Source organism: Maniola jurtina, chromosome 17 (assembly GCF_905333055.1).
Source record: "Maniola jurtina chromosome 17, ilManJurt1.1, whole genome shotgun sequence".
NCBI classification, from domain to species: Eukaryota; Metazoa; Arthropoda; class Insecta; order Lepidoptera; family Nymphalidae; genus Maniola; species Maniola jurtina.
Genome location: NC_060045.1, coordinates 934,585 through 958,251, shown reverse-complemented (window position 1 = coordinate 958,251; position 23,667 = coordinate 934,585). Strand labels below are relative to the sequence as shown.

At 39.0% G+C, this 23,667-nt stretch overlaps 1 protein-coding gene and 1 long non-coding RNA gene across 15 annotated transcripts in view; one reads left to right on the top strand and one right to left on the bottom strand.

Moving 5' to 3' along the window:
• The window catches only part of LOC123874130 (insulin receptor substrate 1), a 31,380-nt gene extending 8,474 nt beyond the window's left edge, over positions 1-22,906 (top strand). For 2 of the 14 annotated variants that reach the window (XM_045919329.1, XM_045919328.1), the window contains 12 exons: positions 384-509; positions 1,543-1,685; positions 6,805-6,909; positions 16,159-16,476; positions 18,394-18,492; positions 19,094-19,202; positions 19,305-19,508; positions 19,888-20,125; positions 20,539-20,800; positions 21,128-21,460; positions 21,700-21,882; positions 22,367-22,906. In XM_045919329.1, the coding sequence (XP_045775285.1) occupies positions 384-509; positions 1,543-1,685; positions 6,805-6,909; positions 16,159-16,476; positions 18,394-18,492; positions 19,094-19,202; positions 19,305-19,508; positions 19,888-20,125; positions 20,539-20,800; positions 21,128-21,460; positions 21,700-21,866 (2,104 nt within the window). In that variant the 3' untranslated portion in view covers positions 21,867-21,882; positions 22,367-22,906. The remainder of the gene's footprint in view (positions 1-383; positions 510-1,542; positions 1,686-6,804; positions 6,910-16,158; positions 16,477-18,393; positions 18,493-19,093; positions 19,203-19,304; positions 19,509-19,887; positions 20,126-20,538; positions 20,801-21,127; positions 21,461-21,699; positions 21,883-22,366) is intronic. The other 12 variants (XM_045919332.1, XM_045919330.1, XM_045919331.1 and 9 more) reach the window with 12 other exon arrangements.
• Positions 11,589-23,481, bottom strand: LOC123874134. Its single transcript, XR_006797839.1, has 3 exons — positions 23,246-23,481; positions 14,788-14,792; positions 11,589-11,600 (listed from the first exon to the last, which is right to left on the bottom strand). It is a non-coding gene; the product is annotated as an uncharacterized LOC123874134 (long non-coding RNA).
• Between the last annotated feature and the right edge of the window lie 186 nt (positions 23,482-23,667).

The following is a 23,667-nucleotide window of genomic DNA, read 5'->3' as shown; positions in this document are numbered from 1 at the left end:
TTCGGAGCGAGCAAACTAGCACTAGCAGGTGGGTCACCTGATGTTAAGTGATTACCTCCGCTCATTAATATTTGCAGCATTAAAGTTACCGCCAATGCGTTGAGGGCCTTTCAGAAATTTGTTGATCCGCCTCTTGAATGACCCCATGTTGAAATCTAGTGGGAACTCAGCCGAAGATAGCTGGTTCCATAGTTTGCATGTATATGTAGAATATGGAACGTCCTTCCCGTATCAGTTTTCCCTTCCACTATTAATATGGGTACCTTCATATTAACAGTGAATAGGCAACTTCTAGGCAAGCGCGATCCATCTTAGCTTACTTGCTAGCAGTACTGTAAATTTAAAAAAAAAGTTCTGATTTGATATGTACCCTCATATTGCAGGTGCGGCGACTCGGAGTGCTTTTTCTACATGGAGGTGGGGCGGCAGACGACGACGGGCGCGGGCGAGTTGTGGATGCACTCTGAGGACTCCAACATAGCACAGAGCATGCACTCTACTATTCTACTGTGAGTCTACTTTATGGATCTTCTTACTATGAGCGCAAACTCAACGGCTTTACGTGCTCTTTTAGGCAAGGGGGTGTTAGAGTCATGGCTAATGAGCTAAAAAGGCGGCATCGGACCTGCACTGCCTCGCGTTGCGCTTAGTACTCTTTATATTTAACTAGAGGATGCCCGCGGCTTCGCTCGCGTGGTTTTCGGTTTTTTTAAATCCCGTAGGAACTCTTTGATTTTCCGGGATAAAAAGTAGCCTATGTCCTTCCCCAGGATTCATCCCATGTATGTTTAATTAAAATCGGTTCAGCGGTTGGGCCGTGAAAACGTAGCAGACAGACAGACAAACAGACACACACACTTTCGCATTTATAATATTAGTATGGGTTTAACAATTTCGACCATCAAAAGGAGTACAATTGTACAATGTACCTACTTTGAAAAAATGATTTTGACTTTGACTTACTATGGACTTCTAGACAGCAGTTTACTACATCAGCTCCGTAGCAGATCGACTCGCTCGCTGACGCTACGAACGCTAGTATGTCTAGAAATCCGCATAAAGAATTTAGAATACTAAGAATAACAACCGGCCAAGTGCGAGTCAGACTCGCGCATCTTGGGTTCCGTACTCGGGTATTTTTCCCGACATTTTGCACGATAAATCAAAAACTATCATACATAAAAATAAATAAATATCTGTTTTAGGGTGTACAAATAAAGCTCTTTCATATGATACCCCATTTGGTATAGTTATCTTACTTTGAAAATTGAAAATCATGTTTTATGATGTAACCACGAATTCACGGTTTTCGGTTTTTCCTTTGTTTGTGCTATAAGACCTAGGTACCTACCTGCCAAATTTCATGATACTAAGTCAACGGGGATAGCCTATAGGTGTTCTTGACAGACACAACAGACGGACAGACAGGTAGACAGATTGACAACAAAGTGATCATATAACGGTTCCGTTTTCCTTTTGAAGTACAGAACCCTAATAACTGATGATGTTGAAGTATAACATTAAAAATTGTATGAATTTCAGTGCAATGAAGAACTGCGCGAAAGAGAATGAAAACGAACGGGATCACATAGTGCTACCCGCGAAGTTATTGGACGGATCCCACCCGCTGCCCGCAAGGCGACAGACCTACTCCGACGGCCGCGGCCGCGCCGGTCTCTACAATGGTGAGTGTTCATCAAAGAAGAATGAGAACGAACGGGGGTCACATTATTGCCCGCGAAGTTATTGGACGGTTCCCACCCGCTGTCCGCGAGGTGACAAACCTACTCCGACATTCATTGGACATTGGATATATTATTATCCAAATAATAGGATAATGGTACTGATTCTGATGGCAACTAAATTTTAGAGTATTTGCATCTTTTTGTTACCAATGTAGCACTAAAAAGAACCAGTAATTTAAAATTAATTTTCTGTTCTTGTTTAGTCCAATATTAAAAAGAAAAAGAAAATGGAGATACTCCAAATTTAGTAATTAGTTTAAAGGAACACATCAGAATCGACAGTATTACTAATTTAATTTATTTTATTTAAAGACATACTAAGAAGTAAGAGCAACTTTTTGGGATTCGGATCAGTAGATTTGCGTCGAGCCCCTAAACATCCGAACGACTGAGTACAAGAGATCAATGCCCCGCGAATCTTGATGAGTCACGCGGAAAATTATAAAAGGGATATAATGACCTTCGATTAGTTCATAGAATTCCGCGCCCCTCGGCCTTTTGCCACTTATTGCGCCCACTTAACGGTCGAGTTTGTGATATTTTTTTAACTGGCTTTGCGGCTCTGGGTTCTAGCCCTTTTGAGCTGTGAGTTTTATGAGTAGGTTTGAGTTTTTTGTTGTTTTAAGGTAACCATAAATCTATGCCGACCGAGAGGTTGGACACTACTGAGGTGTGACCTCTCGCTCTAAATTGTTAGTCGAAGTGGGATAGCGATAGGTAGGTATAGGGTGCTCTGATGAGGGGTACGCACATTTTTTCTAAAGCCAGAAGGTTTGAGAGTCTTTTGTACTAATCTTGTATTTTTCTAATCAATATTAATAAATCGGTTCAGTATTGATTTGTTTTTGAAATAGTATAACTGAGTGAATTGAATTAATATTTGAAAACTGAAGTTCTAAGTTGATGGGTCGAATTGCTTGAATTTGTTATGTAATCGAAAAATTCAGAACAGGAATTTTCCTGGTTGAATAATATTTACACAAACAGACAGACCGATTTTTTTCATATACCATACAAGTACGTACGGAAAATAGTGCTTCAAAAAAACTATATATATGTACTTTCAAAATGAAACAGTACCTACACTGCTCATCACTAAGAAATATACCTTTCCATATATAGATATTTCAATCCACGAAGACGCGCCCCACTATTTATCGCGAGGGGAAACCGCGGGGTGCGGGGAGTTCAGTCCGAGCATTAGTCTTGAGTCGACCACGGCTCAGTGTACACGGTCAATTTGGGTTGCTTTGCTGCGTATCGTGATCCATCGGAAAGTTGCTCTACTTTAATTTTTTGTATATATTATTATTTTTTAATGTAATAATATATAGTGTAATTGAAGGATTTTCTTATGTTAGGTTATTTTAAAAAACAGATTTGAATTGTGATAAAAGAGCAACCGCCGAGTTACTTGCTGGTTCTTCTCGGTAGGAAAGGCATTCCGAACCAGTGGTAGATGCTTTTGACGATTCAAAAGAACTTATAAAAGTCTAATTGAATAAAAATATTTTGAATTTTGAATAAAAATAGAAATGATAAAAAATTATGATATGAAATGATAAAACTCTTGGATAACCTCTTCGTGTTTTGTTCCTGTGTTTTTCGCTAGGTTTTGGGAGGATATTCCAATAATTCGTTAAAAATATTTAAATCATTATATTAAATACTTATAGGCGTCACTCAGAAAAAAAGAGGTATTGATTTTTCTGAGTGACGCCTATACTTATACATATTATCAATATCACACTTCACATCACACTAATATTATAAAGGTGAGAGTTTGGCTAAAATTTAGAATAGAGATAGATAATATCCAGGATTAGCAGATAGGCTACTTTTTATCCCGGAAAATCAAAGAGTTCCCACGGGATTTCAAAAAACTTAAATCCACGCGGACAAAGTCGCGGGCATCATCTAGTATACAATATTTGTTGTTATTAAAATATTATTAGTAACCAATATCGAGTATTATATGTCTATGCCAATAACACAATTAGTTCAATAAATGCAGTACCATCACGTCTTATATATATATTTTTTAAAGTAGGTGAAAATATAAAGTAGAGCATACTTCCAGTTAATTATGAAATTTTTTGCTATTTAACTATGTGTGCGTGTGCCCACATTGCTACTCGCTGCGTAGGAATAGAACTCACATTCTTGCAGTTTACACTGCACACTTGCACTGTAAGCGATTGCGGAAAAGAGTGGGGCGCGTCTTCGTGGATTGAATTATCTATACTGGGGGGTTCTTTCATTGTTTATTTTTCATACAGCATCTCATCTAGTTGATTGATAGTAGTAGTATTATCATGTAGAAATAATTTATAATGGTCCTTTTGGATGCTGCATTTGTTCTAATTAATTCACATGTAATCTAGTACTTTAGATGTAGAAAAGTGATTAACTTTTGCCCTGTAGTGTAGTTTTAGATTGCTAAAAGTATTCACATTTACCCACTTAATAATGGAAAATCTGTTCAACTTGTCTCTAATACAATTTTTTTATATACTCCGAAAAAAAAACTTTTTTATTAACTTCTTAGATATGTGGACTTAAATAACTTGCTTATTAATACTCCAATGTGACAACCCTGCAAACAGCTGATCGCGGAAACAAACTCGAAGAACCGTTTGAACGTTTGTCAAGTAGCAGAGACAGCTAAAGAATCTAAGCTTGAAAACTATAGAGCACACTTTGACTTTGCTTAAACTTGAGTTTCAGTTAAAACGAGACAGGTTTATGCCAGCGGTATAATGCTGTCTCGTTTTAACAGTGTCTTAAGTATGAGCCAAGTCAAAGTCTGCTCTCAGCCTTAGGCACTATTTGGTACCACATATCTATTTCACTTGTTATATGAATTATGAAATACGCTGCATGAATACATGTATAGTGATATACATATTCCTTTGAGCTCCAATATGCCATATACACACTCATAAGAAATCATGAGTTGAACTGATTTTCGCCCCAGAAATGTAAATTATGTAACTAACAATTTTGTCCCTAGAATTTCACATTAGAGATGTAACGAAGTTCATTTTGTGGCTAACACAAAGTCAGAGTCAGAGTAATAAATATGGGGGTACCTTGGTGCGTAAATTGAAATATAGTGTGTCGGTGTGTTTGTTACGCACAAACATCTGCATCACTTTTTTTCTAATTTATAGGCTAGCGCTTGGCTGCAAGCAGACATACTGGCAAGTGATGATGCAGCCTAAGTTAAAGTGTGCCAAGAAGATGCCTATTCACTTTTGACTTCATGTCATACCTACATTGCGTTTGGTGTACGCTTTTGCGTTCATACGCATTAAGGAATCTTTACCTGCTAATCCAGGATTTTGTCTTTTTTAACCCCCGACCCAAAAAGAGGGGTGTTATAAGTTTGACGTGTGTATCTGTGTGTCTGTGTATCTGTGTATCTGTCTGTGGCACCGTAGCGCCTAAACTAATGAACCGATTTTAATTTAGTTTTTTTTTTGTTTGAAAGGTGGCTTGATCGAGAGTGTTCTTAGCTATAATCCAAGAAAATCGGTTCAGCCGTTTGAAAGTTATCAGCTCTTTTCTAGTTACTGTAACCTTCACTTGTCGGGGGTGTTATAAATTTTTAATTAACACTTGTTCATAAAAGATAGTTCATTCGTAAAAATATCGCGCCTCTGTTTGTTTGAACGGACGTTTTTAAAGATCTTCGCACATTACACAGACAGATTACATTACACATCAGACAGACTGACAGACAGAGATACTGCTCCGATTCTACACAGTTAATCATAGAAATGTGAGCTGTTAGGAACATGATTTATAATAGTCTGCACCCGTATACATAGTCGAAATTCCACAGACATGTACAAAGCGATTTGCTTACCAACCAATAAATAGTCTGATAAAACAGCTATACTTCGAAACAGCAAAAAGATAAATCACTCACTGCGCAGGTTCAGGGTCAGAATTCTTAGTACCTGACTTATTGCCAAGAGCTTCTTTACACCTCTAGTCCAGTTTTTTAGTTTAACCCTAGCTGTAAGGTACACATACAAATCATCACATACAATCGATGCTGTGTAAACTAAGTAAAACACGACACAAGGTAAAATACCGCCAGAGAAAAGTGACTCTAATGTGTATTAACTTAAGACCTATTACTCTGTCCATTTTATTATTTTCCATTTTACAGATTGCTTTAGTGGCGGCAATATTTGTATTTATAAACCTTAGTTTTGTAAACTAATAATTTGCTATTTTGGAAATACAACTAAAGTTATTGTTCTTGGCCGAATTTAAGATTCCTTGAACATTTAATAAAATCAGCACTGATTTTAAGGAGGTAGGTCAGTTTGCTGTGACTTCATGCTGAATGGGGAACCTTATTTGTTCCACGAATAATATGAATTAGGAAAAAGATTTGCTTACATTTAGAAGTCAATCTATTTCCAATCTCTAACTATCAGTCAAGCGGTACACCTATAGACTATAACAGACGTAATGCCGCGATTCTTATGTTGAAATCTATAGACCGCACTTTGCTCAAACTTAAGACACTGTTAAAACGAGACAGCGTTATACCGCTGGCATAACCCTGTCTCGTTTTAACTGAAACTTAAGTCTTAAAGTCAAAGGGTGATCTATAGATCTAAGCTTTAGCTTTTCGATAGAGTTAAAACGTTCCAATCAATACAGTTTTAAAGCCGAAAAATCTTTATCCTAAGTGAAATAGTAGAATGGACAGAGTAACCGTCACGAAATTTGAAAAAGTGGGCGATTACTTCGCACATTGCAACTTGCAAAGGAACAAGTCATCTTGTTACAACATCAAATAAATTTTATCTACTGGTTGTAAGGGGCAAGCTAACAAAACTTTTTGTTAGCGAATGTATGGACTTGAGCTTTAAAGCAAGGTAGTAAAGGTCAATTTTTTTAACGCTGAAATGTTTTGATGCTGGAATTCTATCAACGTTGTTAGTGAGATGTAAAATCTCATACTACGCACATGGTAATAAGTCGAAAGTCATTACGACAAGTACAGTTTCAAGTTTCGTGACTCGCTCTCTTGCAGAGAAGGGCCTGTGTATGGGCGCTTGTATCAGGCAATGCGTCTGTTCGGCCACGCGGTCCATTGACGACTCGTCGGCGGCCATCGCGCCCCTCACGCCGAGGCACGGTAGGACGCTAGCTGTATAGCTGTCTCATTGGTGGCCTGACTCATAACACTGTGCCTGAGCTCTATAGAGCGTACTTTGACTCTGCTCAGACTTAAGATAGTTAATTACAAGACTTTGTCGGATGTAAATCCGTAACTCTAAGAGCTGTAGGTCAATCCCGGAAAAATTAAATCATTATTACAATCGCATTGTTTTGATTGGCTGAAATTATGGTATTCTTGTTGCAACGATGCATTGTAGCCAATAGTGAGCGAGTGTCGGCCAATCATTCTACTGTAATCGAACCACTAGGGCTCGATTAGTTACTCTAAATTGACACCAACAGTGTGATGATCGAAATCACCTCTGATTGGGCGACACTTTCTCGATTTTGGGTAGCAAAAATTCTGCCAATCATAGCAATTGAGATATAGCAATGATGATTGTTGCCGTATTTCGCAATCGATCTTCAGAAACAAAACTGCAATGAGACGCAATGCTAATTCGCAACACAAAATACTGCAATGTGATGTCATTTCGCGATGCAAAGCGTCTCACTGCCATAGTTCGGTTAGTCAGCCAAACCGAACAGGGATCGTGAACAATAGACATTGAAAGTAATTTTTTGTTGAGGATATATCCAGTGTTACGGATCACAACAGACATACAGACAGACAGAAGTGATCCTATAAGGGTTCCGTTTTTCCTTTTGAGGTACGGAACTCTAAAAAGCGTGTTGTACTGCTGTTATTAATAAATAACAGAGTAACATCGGAAGAATGCGCTATTCGAATCTATTCGTAAGTTTGTGAAGCGTCGTTCGAGCTCGTAGATTTAGACGATGCGGATTTGTGTGTTGGTCGTAAAGTCTTGCAAAGTCCAAAGTGCGTCCTATAAATCTCAGCCTATGACCGTAATATAGATGTAAAGCCTATTGGCGGCCTGAATCATTGTCATGTATTATGTATCATGTCGTGTATCTTTATCTTTCTTGATTTTCACCATAACATCTCCAAACTTCTAGGTAAACGCGTCCCATCTTAGACCACATGATCACTTTCCGTCAGGTGTGATTGTGGTCAAGCGCTTGCCTATAGTGAATAAATTTTTTTTTTGAAAAATCAATACGATAACATAAATATCTCTGTATAGAGAAGCGCTTCCCTGACCACGTCCTATCTTTTTTTACCCGACTGCGGCAAAGCCAAAAGGAAGGGTTATGATTTTATACTGTTATTATAGGTATAGCGCATAACTGAGTAGACTTCTACGGCAGTGGAGCGGTGTGGGAGGGGATATAGTTGTCCCAAGTTTAAAAAAAAAAAAAAGAATATTAGAATGTTATCATGACTAATACTCCCCTTTCCCCTCCAACTAAGCGTAAAGCTTGTGCTAGGGGTAGGTACGACAATAGTGCAACGAGTGGGGTTTGAACCGCCGGCCTTTCGGAATTCAGTCCGATCCTCCTCCGTTGAACTATCGAGGCTCACGAGTTAGTTGACGAATCACTAAGGTCTCCGTTACGTCGTCACACCCCTCCCGCACCGCTCCACTATCGCAGGAACCTCCTCAGTTATGCTTTATGTCGGTAATTTATTGGTACGATTAAAAAAGAAAGGATACACGATATCACTCAATGCCTGGACTGTTCTGTACCTCTCATCGCAGAAACATGCTGAAATAGTTACCATAAACAATCATGATCATTGGCCATCTTATCCTTATTTTACTTTCCTCTAAAACTTTTTCAAAAGATCATTGGGTTATGAACTATGACGCCACTTCTTCGCAATTTCCTTTCACAAATAAAAACTTGCGGGCCCTGTTTCCATCATTAAAGACCAATGTAAGCGTTTTGCATATGGACTGCAAGCTAACTGCAAAATGCAGTTTTGACATGACTGCATTTCTGCCGACTGACTGCCTAGTTTGCGTGCAGTTGTCTAGGACTGCTCACCAAATGTACTAAAGCTTAGATCTACAGAGTGCACTTTGACTTTGCCCAGACTTAAGATTTTGTTGACGAGACAGAGTTATATTGCTAACATAAATCTGTCTCGTTTTTACTGAAACTTTTAGTTTGAGCAAATTCAAAGTACGGTCTATAGATTTCAGCCTAAAACCGCAACCAAACTGCAATTTTGAAGTTAGCTGACAGTCCAAACTTCAAAAGCATAATCTGGTTTGACCCTAAGCTTCTCAATCATTACATACTATCTCTGGGGTTATGAATTCTATGATGTCATTTCTTCGCAATTGTTTCTTCCACAGATTTCAAACGGAATGAAAATTAACATTATTTGTTTTGTCATATTTAAGGGGTGCTCAATGGGGATCCATAGGCCAAACTGATCTCAGAAGGTGCCACAAGAGTTCTTAGTGGAGTAAATAAAGCCGTAAAATAGCCAATCTTAGGAAGTCCTCAGAAACAGCTCTGATTTTGATGATTTTTTTTTTAAATTCTTGTTTTTTATACATTATTTAAATTCAAATTCAAATTCAAATTCAAAATGTTTTTATTCAATTAGACTTTTACAAGTTCTTTCGAATCGTCAAAAGCATCTACCACTGGTTCGGAATGCCTTTCCTACCGAGAAGAACCAGCAAGAAACTCGGCGGTTGCTCTTTTCAAAGATTTGATATACAATATTATGCCATGTATAAAAGCAATTGAAGTCCTGCGCATTGCTGGAGCGAATCGAAGTTCAAATCCACGCTTTTTTATCATTTACATAATCTTCGATAGTATAATATGCTTTTCTCAGGAGCATATTTTTAATAGATTTTTTGAACCTGTGTAAAGGCAAGTCCAAAATTGACTGAGGAATTTTGTTATAGAAGATTATACCCATTCCCACAAATGACTTTTGGACCTTCCTGAGACGGAGCGTAGGAGTCGCAAGCCTGTTACGGTGTCTAGTCAGCCTGTTGTGTAGATCGCCAACCCTCTTGTAACTAAGAATATTTTGTCTTACAAAAATTATGTTGTTGTAAATATATTGAGAGGCTACGGTAAGGATACCTATTTCCTTAAATTTTTCTCGAAGTGAATCGCGTGGTTTTAAGTTATAAATTGCGCGTATTGCCCTTTTCTGTAATACAAAAATTCTCCCAATATCTGCCGCTCTACCCCATATTAAGATTCCATAAGACATAATACTATGAAAATAAGCAAAATATACTATCTTTGCGGTCTCCACGTCAGTTAATTGTCGAATCTTTCTAACCGCGAAAGCAGCAGAGCTTAGTTTGCCAGCAAGAGTTGATATATGGGTGCCCCATTGCAGCTTCGCATCTAAGGTTATCCCCAAAAATGTAGTAGTCTCTTCTATTTTCAAAATATCATTATTTATTATTAAATTAATGTTACTTGTGTTCTTGGTATTGGGCAGTGCGAATTCAATACACTTAGTTTTTTTTGCATTTAAAAGTAGATTATTTACAGTAAACCAGTGAGTTACCTGAGATATGGCACCATTTATATCGTCAAAATTGTCCTTATTTCTATCGACTTTAAAAATCAAAGACGTATCGTCAGCAAATAGTACGATATCGCAAATATTTTGGACTACATATGGTAAATCGTTTATGTATACTAAGAACATGAAAGGACCTAGAATAGAGCCTTGAGGAACACCCATTAGTGAGGCTGATCCGGATGACTTCACATCATTCACACATACTGTTTGAATACGATCACTAAGATAGAACGCAATGAGACCAAGCGCAGTGTCTTTGATTCCATAGTGGCTCAATTTAACTAAAAGAGTCTCGTGCTCAACGCAATCAAATGCCTTGGATAAATCACAGAAAATACCAATGGCATTCTGTGACCCCTCCCACGCATTGAATATATGCTTTAACAGCATTGCGGCCGCGTCGGTTGTTGATCGACCTTTAGTGAAGCCATACTGTTCAGAATGGAGTAGCTTATTTAAATTGAAATGCTAAAGCAGTTGGTTGAGCATGATTTTCTCAAATATCTTGCTCAGTGTTGGCAAAATTGAAATTGGCCTGTAATTGTTTGGGTCACTTTTGCTACCCGATTTAAAAAGAGGTATCAATTTACTACATTTCATGAGATCTGGAAAAGCGCCTGTATCCACAGACTCATTAAAAATTAAGGCTAGATATGGCGCAATAATATCAATAATATTGTTAATTATTTTTACTGATATTCCCCACAGATCTCCGGTTTTTTTGCTTTGTAAAGATTTGAACACTTTAACAATGTCATATGGAGTAACGTATTCAAACCTAAACAACACACCGCATTCAGTGACATTGGCCCTGAGAAGATCATAGGCTTCTGTTGGTGAAGAGCTAAGGGAACTAGTAGTGATGACTGGAATGTTCTGGAAAAAATTCTCAAATGTATTTGCAATTTCAATATTGGAGTCAATAATACGGTTATTAATTTTTAGCTCCAATTTATTGTTATGCACTTTTTGTTTCCCAGTTTCATCCGTGATGATATCCCAAGCTGCTTTAATTTTATTATCAGAATTAATAATTTTTTGCTTTATGCAGAGTGACTTTGCTTGTATGCAAACCTTTTTGAATAATTTTGAATAATTTTTTACATATTCAACAAATGTGGGAGTGTAGTTATATTGTTTTTCTGCATACAAGTCGAACAACTTATTTCTACTTTTATAGATGCCAACAGTAGCCCAGTCACTAAATTTAAGATTTTTAAACAGTTTTTTTTCTACAATTTTAAAGGTAGAATTAAATGAATGAGATCAAAAAAAGCATTATAGTGTTCATCCGGACCACCCTGAGTAAAGTCAAGTTTAGGTAAAGCAGTTAAAACCTTTAGTTTGAACTGCTTTACCTTTTTAGTGGTTACTGGCCTATACTTTATTAACTTTGTTATGTCTTGATTATCACTGGGAACAGATATCATTTGTCCACAGTGATCGGATCTTAGATTCGTCATGATCGATTTTGCGACAATCTTACAGTCACAGAAAATGTTATCTATACAAGTGGCTGAATTTGCAGTTATCCGTGTTGGTTCATTGAAAATTTTCTGTAAATTAAAGCTTTTAAATAAATTGAGTAATCTGTCAGTAAAAGAAGTGTGAAGCAAAATATCAATATTGAAGTCTCCACAAACTAATATCTTTTTTGATGACCTACATATCCGCCTCAAGGCCTCTTCCATAACGTCCTCAAACAGAACAAAGTCACCTGAGGGGGGTCGGTACACGCAGACGACAATATAGCGCTCCAGCTCAACACAGGACAGCTCAATAGTGCGTTCCAATGAAAGATTAACAATGTCTTTCCGTTCTTTATAATTGATATTGTTGCGGGTTAATATTAAAGACCCTCCGCGTATAGCTTTCTTTCTAGAGAACGCACTTGACAATTGATAATGTTTTAAATTTACTATTAATTGATAACTATTGAGCCAATGCTCAGTGAGGCATAAGATGTCAATATCAAATTTTTTAATAAATAGTTCTATCTCATGTTCTTTGCCAGATAAGCCCTGAATATTTTGGTGTACAAGATTGATTTTACATAGCTTATCTGTTGTCGCACTACTTAGTTTAAAATCTTATTACTGTTTACAGTAGTGTCCATGCAACTATTTGTATCCAAATAAAATCAGAAACGTTTTGAAGCGGGGAAATAATTTTTAGTATTTTTTTATCCATATGTGCGATATTTATCCACGAAGTCCAGAAAAACGCTACCTTCTCTTTGAGAAGTTGTAGAGGAGGTCAAATGCTACAAATGACCTCTAAACACTTATGGGCCAAAACCGCCCGTTTTTGAAATATTGATCGTTTTCAGAAAAATACGTATTTGTTTCTTAAAAAAAAAAGTAAGGCATATTTCCGACTTTTTATTTAATTTCTAAGTAGTAGACATCTCAATTAATAATTGTGAATACTAAAATAAAAATAATCTTTGTAGGTTCCCCGGTTAGGGATCCAAGACTGTACCAGTTTCATAATTTCTATTGAGTTACTTTGCCAAAAATGCTATTTTTTTTTAAGTTAGAGAAATTTTTGGCTTGCAAATTATTTGCAAAGCTTCTACAAATTTTCAGCTATCTAATGATGTACAAAACATTAAAATAAATTGAATATTAGCTAAAAAAAAGGATAAAACAATAGCACAGGGAAGAAATTTCTTAAAGCTTAAATTTTAAACAAATCGTTTTTTCTTTGTTTAGAGGTAGTCTCTACTTAGAAAGAGGTAACAGTTTACTGTAAATATGTGATCTGGTCAAGTCTGATCATAAAATTGGCCACGGGATAGCTCAATTGATCGATAGGAATGATTTATTTAAGATTTAAGCGTTAAGAAATTTCTCCTTTGTGCTATTATTTTATCATTTTTTTAGCTAACTTTCAACTTATTTTAAAGTTTTGTACATCATTAGATAGCTGAGAATCTGTAGAAGCATTGCAAATAATTTGCAGGCCAAAAATTTCTGTAACTTTAAAAAAAATAGCATTTTTGGCAAAGTAACTCAATAGAAATTATGAAACTGGTACAGTCTTGGATCCCTAACCGGGGAACCTACAAAGATTATTTTTATTTTAGTATTCACAATTATTAATTGAGATGTCTACTACTTAGAAATTAAATAAAAAGTCGGAAATATGCCTTACTTTTTTTTTAAAGAAACAAATACGTATTTTTCTGAAAACGATCAATATTTCAAAAACGGGCGGTTTTGGCCCATAAGTGTCTAGAGGTCATTTGTAGCATTTGACCTCCTCTACAACTTCTCAAAGAGAAGGTAGCGTTTTTCTGGACTTCGTGGATAAATATCGCACATATGGATAAAAAAATACTAAAAATTATTTCCCCGCTTCAAAACGTTTCTGATTTTAAATAATGTATAAAAAACAAGAATTTAAAAAAAAAATCATCAAAATCGGAGCTGTTTCTGAGGACTTCCGACGAAAATGCTTCGTTTACTCCACTATCTGGCCAATGTCAATATCAATATTGTTTGCCGGCCAATTTAAATGCCGAAATCAATATTGTTTGCCGGTCAATTTCAATATCAAATTAAATATTGTTTGTTTTATTTGTTTACTAACTTTGATAATAATTGTGATATCGTCTATCGATACAATATACGAGTGTTTCGTGAATTATTTAAAGGTGTATGGATACCTGCAAGCTCGTGTAGGGCTAATTTCTTAGGACAAAGTCTTTTTATAATTTTAATAGAACTTCACTTACAGGTAAGTTCGTTTAATCATTAATTATAGCGTTTGACAGCTCAGTATAGCTGGTACCACAGATGATATACTACCTGTATGGCTGGTTGGGCCGGTTCACTTATGGGTCATCTGTCGGGATAAATAATTGGCAGTGTGGATCCCCATTTTAACTTGAAGACATTAAATGTTTTCCTGGTTGATTTTTAAGAAAACGACTCAATAACTTTGTAGTGTGGATAAAAAATAATAATGACTTTCTTCTTTAATATTCAAGTTTGCGGGAGTTTTTCTGACAAAGAATACATTTGAATTAAAAAATGTATTATTTGAATACCTACATATTCTTAATTTTTTTTAATAAGCAATAGTTCACATAATATTATAGTGATAGTATGCAATTGAATTCTATCAACGTTGGTGAGAGATGTAAAATCTTACTAAACTTGAAAAATGGTCGGGAGTACGAGTCAGTTGCATCGGGTGCACTGAAGAAAAACGGGTAACGTCAGCAAAGATCCACGCTGACAAGAGGTATGTCCACTTATTTCTAAGGTGGGCCCGATGCTGCTGACTTCACTCGCACTATCCTTTTAGGCATTGATTGAGATCTATATCTTTAGAGCGCACTTTGACTTTGCCCAGGAAGACATTAAAACGAGACAGCGTTATATCGTTGGCATAATTCTATCTCGTTTTAACTAAATCTGAAGCATGTCAGAGTATGTTCTATAGATCTCGGCATAAGGTGTGTTTGCAAACGTATCATTATAGTGCTCAGATTTGTTTGTGTTTGTATTGTCATCAAGTATTGATTTTTTCAATAAGATTCTTCTACGAGATCGAATGTGTGTCTATCGATTTTCACATAATCATCCATCATCAATATACATGGATAAGGGTTTTGTTGTAAATGGAAATACCCGAAAAATATGATCGAGCATGATGTAAAAACTCAAAGTATCTTGAGCTTTGTCGCGTCGTCATAAGAATGAATATTGTCTGCATGACTGTTGGTGATGGTTTTGGTCCTTCGACCAGTGTACTGTCCAGTGTGACAATCATACCTAATACATCCCGTACATAAACACAGATAAGCGAAAACATAGCAACATTCATTATATAAGAAAATTTTAAAGGTAGCTGTTGCCATTCCAAACCAACAGTAGTTTCTGTACCAATAGACAGGCTTCTCAAGAAGCGTCTACTCGATTCAAATAATATTTAAGTTCAGTACAATCAAATTAAATTTGAGTGTTGCCATGTTTTGGTACGATTTAACATAATATCTCAGGCTATGGTACCTTCGCGTCAAGTTTTTGTGAAACTATAATGTCAGTTTTTTCCGTCGTTCATTATTCTTCTATAGGAGATAAGACAACATTCAAGTAATTTGTTACCCTTGGTAGTACGCATTATTTTTTATCGATTTCGTTGTCAAAATTTTATTTATTAATGATTTTTCGTCTTTTCAAAGTAACATGTATTACAGTCTCATTTCGATACTTTGATGATTGTCGTCAAGCGCAACCTATTAACAAGTGCAAATTAAAAATTTAGAACACCCCCGACAAGTGAAGGTTACAGTAACTAGAAAAGAGCAGATAACTTTCAAACGGCTGAACCGATTTTCTTGGATTGTAGCCAAGAAAGAACACTCTCAATCAAGCCAACTTTCAAACAAAAAAAACTAAATTAAAATCGGTTCATTAGTTTAGGAGCTACGGTGCCACAGACAGATACACACTTCAAACTTACAACACCCCTCTTTTTCGTCTGGGTCGGGGGTTAAAAAGAAGAATTGTTGTTCTTGTACCACAAAGTACATACGCTATAAATGTTCTATTAACGTCTGTGAAAATTATATAGTTACAGAAACTAAACAAAATATTATGACGACAAACCAATACACAGTGGTAGTGAATGCCTGAAATTGCCGTTTTTGCATAGACATAATTTGTACAGAATATCCAGAGGTACCATCGCCTAGCCATATCTCACATAACCCACATCGCACCGGGTGAGGCTTGGTGCCATATGTTTACGTGTCGCTTCTCATTGTTTTTTCCGCAGCCGAAAACCAACCGCCGAATAACACACTAACGAATGACAAAAACGATCATGCCACGAGAGTGATCAAACACCACCGAACCGTCTCCCTACCCACCGGCTGTTCTTTATTTCAAGAGCCCTTGAAGATCCACCACGGGAGGACGTACTCCGCCCCTCTCACGGGGGACGAGTTAGATAGAGCTATTTTAGAGAAAACGGTGATGCATTCGTCGTGTAAAGCCGTCAATGGAATGGATTTCTCGTCGAAGAAAACGCCGTGGTGTCGCCGCGCGAGCACCGGCGCGAGGTTGTCCAAACTGTCGCCGGCGCATACGAAGAGTATGTATTAACGAAACGCTTAACCTAACTCGCATCGCACCGTACTAACTCTCCTTATATTTGTTAGAGAGTTGCCAGGTTTTAAAAATCTACCATTTTGGTAGGAATTCGTCGTATGTATTTTCGCGTAACCTGGCAACTCTAACTATAAGTTTGATTGTCACTTTGTTTTGCGATTTAAGTTTGATTTGTACATGCTTGCGGCATTACGCGCATGTGCTTGTAAATGCTTGTATATGTTCCGCTTTGTTATGTGCTTGCGATTTTTTTGTTTAAATAAATGATTTTTATTGTTTAAGTATATATTTTTTTTTTTTTGTATTTGTTCATTTTGTACAAATAGATTTCCTTCTTGTCAGTCAGTCTCTAACTAAATGGGAAAATATTCAGTAATGGCTGATTTTTCAATCTCCAAAATCTTGTATAACGTTTTCACAGTTTTTTCCGTATAAAAACTGTGAAAACGTCAACATTTCCCCCAGTTTAACATAATATGGTTTTTGAAATGTCATCCTTATCAATCAAAAATTGATAAGGTTACGTCAGCCGAATACATAATGTAATTTCGGGTAGTAATCCTGAAATAAATAGGGAACAGCATGTTTATATAATGGATACAAAAATCTTCAATGATGCAAAAACAAAATGGCCTGGCCAATCCCCACAGCTTGATATTATGCTTGTCTATTAAATAATGGGCACTTCACAATCTAAGAATCACAATATGGCGATATCGGTCTGCTTTCGAGAACCGAAAATATTAATATTTCAAACAGTTTCAAGCAAACAAACTTGTGTATAAACTGCTAAAATCTGTCCGGATACAGCTTCAGGCTTTGCAATATTTGTTTTATGTGATCTCCCCACGAAATTGTGCTAAAAACTGGCAACACTAAACTGTTTGATATGGCCATATATGCCATATGACCATATATGAGCCAGATTTGATCCAAGTGTTCTAACATACCCCTTGAATCATGTGAACGTTTGCTTATTACTTTGATGTTTAAAATTCCGTGTTTAATGTATTCTTTAATACGTTTAAAAATTTGCTATCTAATGTAATGGGTTATATTTTTACCAAGCGGGCTTACTTAGAAGGGAGTAATATAGTTTTATGATAAGCATACGCCAGATATCTGCCAGGTACTGTACCGGATTGCTATATCGCTTGGCGGCAAGACTTTGCTGGCAAGGTAGTAACTAGCCAAGCTAGCCTAGCTAGCTTAGCCTAGCTGAAGCATCCCACTTGACAAAAGGTCTACATTTGGTGGCTGTAGATCTATCTACGATATAATACCCTATACGATCGCTCCTGGCACGCGGAGTCATGAAACGTAGGAATGTAGTAGAACATATTGCGCGCTTCCTGACCCTTACGGGCCTTATGACGGGCGTGGTGATGTTACAACTTTCTTATCGATCCTTTTTATGCGTAAATGAAAAAAAAAACACTCAACGTTTTAAAGTAGTCAACTTTGTCAACTTTCATGTCAAAAGTACCATTTTAGTCCTTATTTTGAAGGTGAACCGTACTTATGACATGACTGTTGACACGTTGAGTTAAAATGGCGTTCTCTATATGTGATTTGTTAATTATAACGTACTTAACTTGAATAAACTAATTAATTATAACTAAACTAAATTAAATATAACTTAATATCGGTCTGCATCATCTTGCTTGTCCTGTCCTGCCCAACAAATGTCCGGTTCTGTGCAAACAATTAATGACGGTATCCATTACGCCCGCCCACAATGTGCGTATTCGTTGTATTTATCGATGACTCATTTGAAGGAATGCGCAACCCTAATAACTGACGTCACTCATCCGTTTTATGATCCCGCGTGCCACGAACCATCGTACCAGGTATATTAATTGTAACTCTATACAAAAAGTGTAACGTTGTGTTTTGTTAGCAGATTCGGGCACACTGCGCAAGCGCTGTGAGACCATGCCGTCGAGAGCGCCCTCCTTCGAGACTGACCGACCGCCCTCAAGGGACATTGAACTTGATGGTATTTTATGCTAAAAGTCGCACATTATAGCTAGAGAAGAAATAGGCAGAAATAAGCCAAAAACGTCGTGTTGTCCACTGCTAAGCAGAGGTCTCTATCAAAGATTCCCGCGGAACAAGATCTTGCGCCGTTTGTGTCCAGCGATTCCTAGCAACTTTAAGTATAGAATGTACCGGCTAATGTACGTCCAAGCAACTTGTTTGACACTGTCTGGCCATCTATTAGAATACGTCCCGTCCCACTGGTGCGTTTTCCGTTGCGTAGTCGCCATTCAAGTCCCTTGGGAATCTCTTTTCTATCGGTTTTTCGTAATAAAAACTTCTGGGTTACTATACTACAACATGGAAAACGAAAGATTGAGTTGACTGATGTACGGTGCGTTTTTTTTAACTGGGACAGTACGGGAAAATCCAAAACCATAGGAGATACAAGGAAACTGTCGTAGGAAAGGTCTTTCTTTGTGAAAACATTTTTGCTACAGTTAATTTTTTTGTCCAGCTTGAGTTGTACATAAAAGTCAATGAAATTTACTAAATTCAGTCACTGCGCAGGTAAAGTTAGATTTTTTTTACCAAAAAGTACATATGTTTGTTGTCCTAAGGTATGGACTCATCGCGGGACGACATCGATTCGATGACTGAATGGTACCGCACGCCGCGAATACCGGAAGAGCCAGACTGTTGCGATGGCATGTCCAAGGACTTTATGAGGTATCTACTATTTATTTTTTTATCATATACTATTAAATCAATATTTTTTTCTGTTTCTGTAATGTTAACGCTAATAAGTTGTTTTTCCACGCGGGCTTCAAGCTTAAATTTTGTCAGCATGACGACGCGAGGGAGCTCCATAGCGCACTCGCGGACCTCGTCCATGGGCGCCGACGAGCCCGACGCCGTGGAGGCGGCCGTGCCCGACGGCTACCTGCCCATGGCGCCGGGCCACGAGCCCTTCGGACTGGTGTCGTCCAGCGGCTCCGTGTGCAGCGGCACGCCCTCCACTGACCCGCGCTTCAGGTGAGTGTGACGTGACTTTATATGAAGACATTAGTATGGCACTTTGGGGCATTGGCTCTCGGATGCATTGCGATTGGTCGATTGCGTCAGGGTGCGTTGAAATCTTATACGCCATTTAATATGAACAATGTCTGTGGTGTAGTGTCATATTTTATTATTCTAGATAAGCAAAATATTCAAAAATACTCCTCAGCGACACGAAATGTTGCATACCCATTCGATTGTGAAAATCCTTTCTAAGTTTTACTTAGACATGACTATATGTGTTGGCTCCTAACAAGGGGACTCCTCAATGGCTAACAATGTGTTGTTAGCCGATCTATTGTATACCCATTCAATTGCGAAAGCCCGGTCACAAAAGTCGATGTATACTCCACAGCGAGTACCAGTTGGAGCCCGCGATGTCGCACATATCAGAGGAGCGGTCGACGCGGGCCTACAGCGTGGGCTCCCGGCCGTCCAGCTCCCGCGTGGAACCGGCGCGACTTCGCGCGTACAGTGCGGGCGCGCGACGTCGCCCCGTGCTGCCCGTCGCGCCGCTGCCCGCGCCCGCGCCGCGAGCTTCGGCTGATGACTTGATGGAGCTAGACTTCTCCTCCAACTCGCCCGCGCCCAAGGTACTATGATCAGCATCAAGTCAATCAATCAGCCTGTTTGCGTCCACTGCTGGACATAGGCTTTCCCAACAGCGCGCCACCACACACGATTCTCCGCCTTCCTCATCCACCCCCTTCCCGCTATCTTCTTAAGGTCGTCAGTCCAGCAGGTTGGATGTCGTCCCACACTGCGCTTGCTGATACGCGGTATCGTCTCCAGAACACGTCTGCCCCAGCGGTCGCAAAATATGCCCCGTCAACAAGTTCCCTTCAGCGGTGTTCCAACAAAATTTCATAGGCGAGTGGCAATCACTAATCACTTAACATCAGATGCAAGCAAGCAGGTTGCTCGATTATACACGCTACACATTTATAATTATTTTTGTGACAATAAGTATCAGCATATTCTATTTTTGACTTCAATAATTCCACAGGTGATAGTGGCGCGGACACCGCCGGCAGCGGGTTTTATGGAGCCCAAGCGGCCCAACATTGACGAGTACGTTGACATGTCGCCGCGCAACGCGACCGCGAACGCGACGGCGACAGCGACGGCCGGCTACGTGGAGATGCGGCCCGGCGACCTGCCGCCACCCTCCCCCGCCTCCACGCCCGACGGTTATGTGGAGATGACGTGTGGACGCGCGCCCACCCGACCCATAGCGATATCCACACCCAGACAGCCCCCGCCACAAGGTGAGTCCAAGCAGTTCAATTTCATGTCAATACATAGATGGCGCTAGTAATAAATTCACCCGCAGTTACGTTTTGTAATTGTTAATTCAAACTATATAGGCAAAATTTTATATCGTTTTTCCTTCTTTCTGTAGTGACGGTCGTGATGCATATTTAATGTGATATCAAACATTGTCAAAATCGTTGCAGAGAAGTCATCTTTTTGTATTGACTTGCTATTGTAATTGAATGATACCCAAAGCTACCCTTTATTTTTAAAAATTGCCACATTTTCATAATTCTATAGCACTTTTAAAGTTTTCGTTTGATCTTCCCTCGTGTCTCCAGTTGCGAGCTCCCCTGACGACAGAAGAAGAAGACGAGAGCCGCGAACGCATCACGGCTCCCAAACCCTCTTCCACATGTCCCCTTCTTCCCCTCCGGAAACCGATATAACCGATATGGAGGACGACCACCACTACTTGACGACCGTGCGGGAACTATCGGAAGACGGACGAAAAAGTCCGGAAAGCCGGGCGGATTCCGGCGAAATTTCCTCTTCCCCGCAGTACGTCAAGCTGGCGAGAGGCCTCCCAATTGGCAGTATAACGCCAGAACCTGAAGAACTTCCCAACAATCCTACCGCCACGAAGACTATCATGAGGCAGGAGGATATAAGAGGTTAGTAAACCAATGTGTTTTCCGGAAATTTCCAAAAGTGAATTTGTAAGATAATGATGTTATGGTGAGAATTAATTACGCAAATTAAAACTAAAGCTACGAGTACGAGGAAAACTTTTTTTACAAAAAGATTGTTCCTCGTACTTTTTTTTTTCAAAAAGTTTCACATTAATTTCTGGTCCTTCGAACCGGATTTCTTCTAGAAATTACAAGTTTCGTTAATAAGTGATATTATGTAGGTCCAGACAGTGCAGTGGCGGGTGCCCTACCCACCGGAGTGGCGGGTGGCTTACACTACGCAGCGTTGGACCTGGAACCGCGCTGTATGCCCGCCGCGCCCGAACACCGCACATATACCCAGATAGACTTCACACGCAGCGAGAAATTCGCGCCCGACGCGACCTAGCCGACATAGCCTTTAGGTGAGCCTTATTTCCACACACACGGACACCCCCTCTAAATTCGCCACTGCCCCTTTCCCCACCAGAGTGGCGGGTAGCTTACACTACGCAGCGTTGGATCTAGAACCGCGATGTATGCCCAAATACCCCACATATTATACGCAAGACTTTCACACGCAGTGTAATAATGTGAATTAAGTCAGAAAAAATACTGTCATTTGAGAGCTTCCGTGGCGTGCGTTGCGTATAGTAAAGTTAAAGTTACATGAAAATAATGTATGTTGGAATTGTAACTATAATTTGTTAGGGTTCCGTACCCAAAGGATAATAACGGAGCCCTATTATCTACTGTCTGATGTATATCTGCTGTCTGTCTGTCCGTCCGCATGTCAGGTCCATAGCTCGTAGACAAAATGAGTTGCAAGCCTGAAATCTTGGTATCTGGTGTAGGATGTTGACCCAAAACCAAATATTTAATTAATTTTTTTTTAAATTAAAATTCCAGATTATTTTAAGAGATATCAGCCTCGCGGCCTCGCTCCGGGCCGGCGGGGCGCTTCAGCGGTGACGTAGCGACGTACACAATACATACTCATACTCTATACGGTCGTATCTATAATACTGTATTGCTCGACCCACGGAAATGTAACTAACAGCCGAAACTCATGGTTAAATCTATTTCTCATCTGTCGATAAGTCACTTACAGTTCGTATCACGTAAGAGCGTTTGTGCACTCATTCGTGTTCGTTTTTGTACAAAATACGATTGCCGTTTCGACCTTTCGCGTACTTATACATTTTGTGTAACTGCGGATCGTACCAAAACGAATACGAATAAGTGCACAAGCGCCCTAAGATTGCCGCTCTGTAGTAGATTGACTGCACAACAGCGTAGGCTTGGCCCATAGGAAACTGCTATATAATAAACTGTTAAGTCCACTCTAACACTGCCATTTAGTTTTATTTTCCTAGCTTTAAAATTAACTATAGTCTATCCGCGGAAAGAAGTTAGTATAGCGCTCTCTCTGTCACGCAATCCCATACAAACGATAGAGACAAAAATCTCAGTGGGCGTTAACCATTTTGAGTTACCAACCAATCAGACTTAGGTTGAAATATATAGAGCGCACTTTGACTTTGCTCAGACTTAAGACACTTAAACCGAGACGGCGTTATACCGCTGGCATAAATCTGTCTCGTTTTAACTGAAACTTAAGTCTAAGCAATGTCTAAGTGCGCTCTATAGATCTCAACCTTACTTTGAGACTTCAATTGTATCAACATTGGTGAGATGTGAAATCTCAACTAAGTATACTGAGTGGCAATTTGCGCGACGCGAACAGTCACAACTTTGTTATTTGTCAAAAATTGAATGGTCTTTGACAAATAACAACGTTGCTAAGTAACTTATCGACAGGTTACAGATAGATTGAGTATCAATTTTGGCCGTAAAGAAGTAGGGATTCCTTGTACGTATGAACGCAAAGCATACACGCAACGTACGTACGCAGAACTGCGATACTGTTGTAATATAGTGAACCAGGTTGTTCGGTGCGCACAAACGCACTGCGTAATGTCATACTGACGCGTTTGTATGAAGTATAGTACGCGACAGTTTGATGGTATCGGGGTATGAGGAGAGAGGACACCCCGCACGTCACCCGCAGCGGGTTAGCGCGGGGGCTGTGCGGGTGTGCAAGGCGTCCCCACCCCACTTGCCATCTCAACCTGTCGTGCGCTATAGAAGTAATGAAGAGTTCACTTCCAAAACTTGAAGCAAATACCTACTTATCGCTATCCCACTTT